This window comes from Hermetia illucens, chromosome 2, assembly GCF_905115235.1.
Source record: "Hermetia illucens chromosome 2, iHerIll2.2.curated.20191125, whole genome shotgun sequence".
NCBI classification, from domain to species: Eukaryota; Metazoa; Arthropoda; class Insecta; order Diptera; family Stratiomyidae; genus Hermetia; species Hermetia illucens.
The window spans coordinates 131151171-131158984 of NC_051850.1; the positions used below are offsets into that span (position 1 = coordinate 131151171).

Sequence of the window (7814 nt, forward strand, 5' to 3'; positions counted from 1 at the left end):
CGGCAATGAGATCCTTCTGTAGTTTCCACAACGCTGACGATCACCCTTTTTGTCAGGTCAGGTGTTTGTTCGGTTGACCAGATTCTGCTACTTTGTAGATTCAATCAGTGAGCTCTCAAAAAGTATCGTGTACATTGTTTCCGTTTATTGTCCCAAACAAATAACCCTCAGCTCGTTCTACACAGATCAACAGCATCCAGCAGACAAATCGCAGTCCCTTATTTTAGAACTTAAACGAAGGACATAGCTCTCCGTGCGAAGCTGCCAGTGCTACTAAATGAGATCTAAACCCAAATACTTTCCCATCTCATGAAACCACCACTGCATCAGTGAGCACATCGCTATCATCCTCGACATACACCTCCCGAATCACCTGACTTGCGGAATACCAACTAACGGCTGATTAATCAACCTCCGTTTAGCCTTGCGCAACTTCACTTTTCCTTTAAACCGCTGCATAACAAATGATACTATTGATAACACAGTTCATCAAAACACTGAAAGGATTCAGGAAGTATGCAACGAACTTATGCCGACATATTCCTTCAAATACCAAAACCTCAATTCCATCCCGGACGATATTCTCCAGAACATCTTAAAAAAATCCTACTGCAAATTGATATATGAATTGATGAATACCACTCGTCTTGATAACCACCTTTCCAACATAGAATTAAACCTAAGCATTATTATTACTCTCTTAACGAGAGTTGCACTGCGTCCTAAAGCACCATTGTCTCAATTTTATTGTTTAAAGTGTACCTATTAACTATAGTATGTCAGGCAAGCCCTTAATCATCAGGAATTTCAATATATTTTGAGCAGATTTCAACAAAAGAATTTGTTCACCCAGCACTTCCGCAAGTATTGTCGACATTTGAAGCAATTCCACCTGTCAGGGCAATTTAAATGGAGGAAGGCCATAGGACCTGATGGTATCGGATCTGAGCTCTGGAAAGCAAAGAGCTGGGACCCAACATTGCGGTTCAGTGAATTCTTCAGTCGGGTTATTCAGTAAGGTAGAACACCATCTGACAAACAAGGAAGTCCCACAATTCCAATATGGAAAAAGAAAGGTAGTCCAGTAGCATGTTCAAATTACCGTCCGATCCGGTCCCATACTATGAACATGAAATCATTCAAATAACCATGAAATAACCGGAACTACTGACGGAATACACGCTGCGCGGTTATTCATGGAGAAACACCGTGAGAAGCATCGCCCTCTTTACATTGAATTTCTGGATCTGGAGAAAGCGTTTGACCACATGAACTCATCTGGTAGGCTCTACGTCAACTCTTAGTGGCAGAAGAACTTGTGCGCTGGGTTCAAATGCTCTGCCACGATCCGAAAAGTAAAGTTCGAAGTGTGGCGGGTATATCAAAACTGCTTCGCGTCGCTGTTGGTGTTCATCAAGGAAGCGTCCTCTCCTTACTCCTCTTTATTCTTGTTATGGACACTGTCGCACGGGGCATCAAATATCCAGCGCGCTATACACTACTTTTTACAGATGCAACACCATCTCAGATTGAATCTCAATAAAACTGAATTTTTAACGATCGATCCCCATGAAACTGGCACTATCACTGTCAGCGGCAGTGACCTGCCCAGAACTGAAAGATTTAAATATTTCGGGTAAATACTAGCCAATGGAGAACTGGATGAATTGGCGTCTACAACTGCTGCTCTTTATGATCGCTGTATCAACGAACGTCCCAAATCTAAAATTTACCACTACGTTGTCCGTCCTGTCGCCTTTCATGGGCTTGAGTGTTCGCCGATTATAACAGACAATGAACGGTGTCTCGCAGTGATGGAAACGAAGAGGTTGCGTTGGATCAGTGCGTCACATGCTTTGATCGCATCCATAATGAGGATATTCGCTATCAATATGGGATTATACCGATCGTGGAAAAATTGCGAGATAGGCGTGTTTTAAGGTATGGTCACGTAATTCGTGCTAATGAGAATTCACTTGTCAAGATTGGTCTGAATATCGAAGTCTATGGTAAGCGACCGAAAGACCGGCCGAAACAACAGTTGTTTGATACGCTGGATGGGCATTGGAAAGCCTCTCGGTTGCATCCAGACCGGGCTTTTAATAAGGCAAAATTGAGCAACCGATCATAATGGGCCGACCCCGTTTATGAACGGAAGAAAGGGTGAAAAAAAAGAAGAAAATATAGTATTAAATATTCTCCCAGGGGCCTCGACCTAATTTGCACAAGTGCCGGACACTGTAACAGAATGTGTATAAAGGTTTCATCGCACTGCGCACAGAGCCTGTAGGCAGTGTCCGTAGATATCCCTAGCTCCCCAAGTGATAGTTTAGTTGGCAGTGACCAGTGAGTATTCCAACTATAATCAAGAGATTCTCCTTGGTGAGATTTAAACAGTCCTTTGTACGCTTGGGTTTGTATACGCTCTGAGGACTGCTCCATTCTCGCTAGGTTTACTCAGTATAGCTCTTTCAGTCGTTCTATCTGCGATTCCATAAAAGGGTTCTGGTCCATGTAGAGGCATCCCTGCTTCCTTCCCGGTCAGTGAAACCAGCGCTTGATTGTCATCCAACCCAACATGGCCCGGAAGCCAAAGAATCCGAACCTTTTTCTAAGCCAGGCGTGTTCAATCTCCCCAGGCATTCCATACATTTGGAGTTCACCTGGTTGGACCTAAGTGCCTTGTTCGCTGCTTGGTTGTCCGTCAGAATGGCAATATTCTGCGCCTATAGTTTTTTTGGAGGTTGAGGAAGGCACATCTGTTTATCGCGTATATTTCCACCTGCAATATGCTAGTGTGCATACCCATCGGATCCCAGTACGTTTTCCTTCGACCAATGACCCCAGCGTTTACTCCTTCTACTGTGAGGGATCCGTCCGTGGACCAGGTAATGAGTTACAGATTTAACCCGTATGGCAAAGCTACGCTCCCCCAGTTCGCCTTACTCTCGCGATGTAAATCCTTGCTATGGACCTGCAAGTCATATGAGCCCTCGTAGCTATCCGACAAGTGCTTATCACATGAGTCTTCTAGAATCATTTATGGTCCAGTGTAATTCCAAAAGATTTGAGTTCTCTTTCTCGTTCCCCAGGTGATTAAGCTTATGCTATGCTATTACAATTAACTCCAACCAACCAGCCCAATATTCCACATGTCAATACTGCATTAAGTTGTGTAAATGGTACCTTTAGGTCACTACTATATCCAGCCCGCAAAAGGTCAAAATATTCTGCAACAAATAATTAATTAGACCTTTGATCACTTTCGGATTCATTTTCTGATATCTCGCCACTCATATGGAGGGACTACCGGCATATTAAAGGAATCGGAATACCGGAAACTGAAGGTTTCGGTATAAAGGTTTTATGTTCATCCCGTGTGAGAAATTTCCTATGCACGTTCTTCCATTCGTACAAATCCAAAATATTCCTTGATATATCCAACTTCACCGTCCATATGAGATCACTTTATATGATAATGATGTTATAGATTCGTCTTAGATTGCGATAAATTCACGTGAAATACACAACTTGAGCTCCTATAACTTTGCTAGTAATAGCTAGAGTTTTTTTCAAATTTAGTGCTACTAGCATGAATTTAAGTGAGTTTTCAGGTAAATTAACTTTATTTGAGCGGATATCGGAATGAGATGTATTTGGAGACCTAGATTACGACCAGCTGCACCACCAAGATTTCTGAATAAATCGGGTGTGATAGACAGACAAAGAAACCAATATGGAAGAAGAGAGAAGGAGGAGGTGCAGGTGCTCGGAATCCCAGTACCGGCGGAGTAAGCAAACGGGCTCCCGCCGTCTGTATCCCTCGACCGCATACGTGATTTAGAGTTGGAGAACGAGGTGTTCAAGCGAAGCAAGATCTTACCAAGAACACCAATAACGAAAGCGAAAAATGATGGGTTGAAAGGAGATCGCTACCCGACTAAGGCGGTTTCGACTCCCACCGCATTTGTCCAAGAGGGGTGACAACAGGAGGTACTCCGAGACCGAGGTTAAGGTGGACTGAAGATAAACGATAACAAGCCAAAGTTCTTAGTCTGACCCATTAACGGTCAGAGCATCGAAAGCGTTGATTAATTTGTATAACTAGGAAGCGTAGTTTCTGCGACGGCGGGACCGAGCAGGATGTTGCTCAATGCATTAACAGCGCCAAATCCGCTTTCGCTGTCTAAAATCTGGAAGTGACGTCATCACAACACCAAAATCAAGTTGAGGCTATTCTATGCTTTTGTGTCTTCCTTCTGTGTTGCTATATGGTAGTAGTACATGGAAAGTGACCCCTATTGTTACTCAAAATCTCCAAGTCTCCGCCAACGGGTGCTTGCGTCGTATCGTTGGAGCACACTGGTCTGACTCTATCTCAAACGGAGAACTTGGTTGACGCACATGCCTGGCACTCGTACGCAGAAGTGGCAGTGGATAGCTCACATATTAAGGATGGACGACCATTGCATAGTGGGCTATGCTATTCAGTGAAATCCTCTCCCCCAAGATAGTCGACGAGTGGGTCGCCCCAAGGGCAGCAGAGGGGGAGCGCGGGCGTCTTGGGAAGTCGGTGGTGTGGTTGATGCGCTACACCCCACCAAGGGTAAATGGCAACCATATATGGCTGATAGCTCGGAAATTCAAATAGATACCCCACTAAAGAAGGCTGCCTGGGGCTTACCTGGGGTTCCTGTTTCATCTGATCTTATAGGGAGGAAACCTTTAATAACAAGCACTCTTTTGGATTCGGTTGTGGATCAGTAATCTTCTGCAAATGAGTGTTAGAACTTTAGCTACCGTAGGTTTGGAGTTTTCCCTGAGAATACATTTTTTATAAGTGTGAAAGTGTTAGGCCAATACATTTTGGCTCTTACAATTTCATAAGCAGTGAAGGAGTTTCATTTGCCAGGACATAAATAATGTGGGTGGGCGTCAATCTTGTGAGATATAAATATTTGGATAGTTGGGCAGCTGGTGATTTGTGTGCACAAAAATAGATGTGACGAAACTCCTGTGTAGGGATAGACCTTGTTTGGGATACAGCTCATATTTGCAACCAGATGTGAAGACATACGAATGACATTATTTAACGGAGAGTGCAATTTCACTCTGCTAAATTAAGTCTGAAATGAGCTGCGGGGTGCTTAGCTTTGTTCAACGTTTGGTCTCCATAACTTAAGAGAACTGTTTGAGTCAATTTTTGAGGTTGTTCAAGTTATTTTTTTTCTTGGGAAAGGAAGACATTAAAGTGTGAGATCGATAATTATAAGGTATGGGATTTTGCACCGTTTTGACGCTTGGGAAAATCCAGGTTCTAGGCGTTTTTTCCAAAGATTTTACCTTTTTGATATTTGATGTTAAATTCCATTTAAAATGGGACTTAAATTAGTTTACTCTAGCATTACACTCATTGCTGTGCAAGTGGCAAATATGCAACTTAAATCTCCATGGTCGCAAGGAATCTGATCAATTAAATATTTAACAATATTTACTTCTTAAAACAATTCTACATTTGTCGCCTTTAAAAAAAACAATGAAAAAGGTTAGGAAATATTAACTCTTTTATGTTCTCAACCGCAGGTATCCACCCGCGAAGAAATCAGCGACTTACTTTCTATGGAAAACCATATTGATCTCATTATACCACGTGGCTCATCTGAACTTGTTCGTTCTATTCAAGATCAATCCGCCCATATTCCTGTATTAGGACATGCAGAAGGAATATGCCACGTTTTCGTAGATAAGGATGCTGATTTGTCGAAAGCCTTAAAAATTATACGTGACGCAAAGTGTGATTATCCTGCTGGTAAGTCAGAAGGATGGGAGATTATGATGTTTTTGAAAATTGTGCATAATATTCCTTTTTGTTATCTTCAGCGTGCAATGCAATGGAAACATTGTTGATCCATGAAGATGTTCTACACACCAATTTCTTCAATGAAGTATGTAATATGTTTAAAAAAGAAGGCGTGAAAGTATACTCAGGACCGAAATTAGCCCAAAGACTTACATTCGGACCACCACCAGCTAAATCGATGAAGCATGAATACGGTTCACTTGAATGTGCTATAGAAGTCGTGAAGGACTTGGAAGAAGCCGTCGATCATATTCATAGTTTTGGAAGTGGACACACCGATGTCATAATCACTGAAAATTGTAAGTTCACAGGATCTTCTTATGGCTATGTTCTAATATTCTTAAACTGTTTTTGCAGCTGATGCAGCTAAATACTTCCAAGGTCAAGTGGATAGTGCCTGCGTTTTCCATAATGCAAGTTCCAGATTTGCTGATGGCTTCCGATTTGGACTTGGAGCTGAGGTAGGAATATCGACAGCTAGGATTCATGCTCGTGGTCCTGTCGGTGTTGAAGGTCTATTGACCACCAAGTGGGTGTTGGATGGCGTCGATCATACTGCGGCTGAATTTGGAGATGGAGGCACCCGACAGTGGGTGCATCAAAGCTTGCCTCTAGAATAGAGACAGGCGGAGAAAAATAATTCATTATAATGTTGTGAGGATATATGGAACTGTTTATGGAAATAAATGATATTTTTACTGAATTTGTATTGATGCTTATATTTTCTCTTCCCTTCCTTTTGTGACTGGATTGGGTTTTATTGTTAGCAAGTTTATAATACTTCACTACATAAGGGTTGCGACAGTATTTGTGTTGAACTACATATTGTGCTCGAGCCATATAACCTACCACCATTGTATTCTCAACAGTCTTCTTCTAAGTCGTGTGTAAACAATAAATTTGGTTTACTGTCTGTTCTTTGGTCTTTTTTAAGGTTGATAGTGGAAATGCTTACTTTCACTTGACTATACTTCTTCGGCTCCGGTATTGTATTGTACAGTTAGGATAGAAAGCTTTGATACACCTACAATGTGATGGATCCAAATCGGTAGAAAAATTAGTAACACATCTAATCTCGAACCTTCTTTACATAAGCTTTAGTGACGCTAAGAATAAAAATGTACAACTTTCGGCTTATCGGATCCCTATGCTTTGGTCTACAAGGAGTCGCGTTTAGATATCTGAAATAATAAAAAAATTGTTGTTTCTTTTTCATTGGTGTGAATATTTATTCTTGCAAATACCGATATTTCGGGAACCACTTGTTCCTTCATCAGTGCTAACAAGTCTTATTAGCCGACCGTGCTTCCCCATCGCATGTCATGTCAGAGTTCACCTTAACATTTAGGCCAACCACCACGATCACAACATCACCTTTACAAAGCCTCTCCTCAACTGTACAAAATTGCTCATAAAAAGCTTCTTTCTCCATGACTCGTCTGATGCTGCTTAAAGTGGACCGGAATTTTGCAGTCAGAAATTTATCAGAAACTGGGTACCAGGTGAAGAGAGCGCCGTGTATCCAATCACTCGGCTTTGTAGAGTACAAAAGCGCATGCCGCGTAGCCTACTGCGCTTAAGCCCAGAATGTTCAGCTTACTATATATCACTGGGATTCTCGCTCAAGTAGTAGAAAGCTAGCATTCTGGGGACGCTTGCTTCTGCAGTCGAGGAGCGAGCGCATTCCAGAAACTAATCATAGTCTGTTTTCGATGGCCAAAGATCTTCGGAGTGAGGTGAGTTCCTATCCGAAGCTGTGTTGATGTTTTGGTAACAGTAAAATTTGGAAATTTTCAAGTGTATCAATCACAAGTTTCAGCAGCAGGGAAGATTTTGAGTATATTCTTCAGCTCCGAATCATAGTATAAAAACTTTGGTGGGATATCATAAATCCACAGTCGAGTGATACTGCCGAATCGGTAATTACCTGGCGTAAAATAAGCTGGTCAAAGGC

The 7814-nt window shown here is 42.0% G+C and overlaps 1 protein-coding gene across 1 annotated transcript in view; it reads left to right on the forward strand.

Annotated features, from left to right (window-relative positions):
* LOC119647900 (delta-1-pyrroline-5-carboxylate synthase) overlaps window positions 1–6563 on the forward strand; it is a 64072-nt gene extending 57509 nt beyond the window's left edge. The window contains exons 10-12 of the mRNA XM_038049206.1: window positions 5584–5809; window positions 5881–6159; window positions 6218–6563. Of these exons, the coding sequence (XP_037905134.1) occupies window positions 5584–5809; window positions 5881–6159; window positions 6218–6480 (768 nt within the window). The 3' untranslated portion in view covers window positions 6481–6563. The remainder of the gene's footprint in view (window positions 1–5583; window positions 5810–5880; window positions 6160–6217) is intronic.
* The last annotated feature ends 1251 nt before the right edge of the window (window positions 6564–7814 follow it).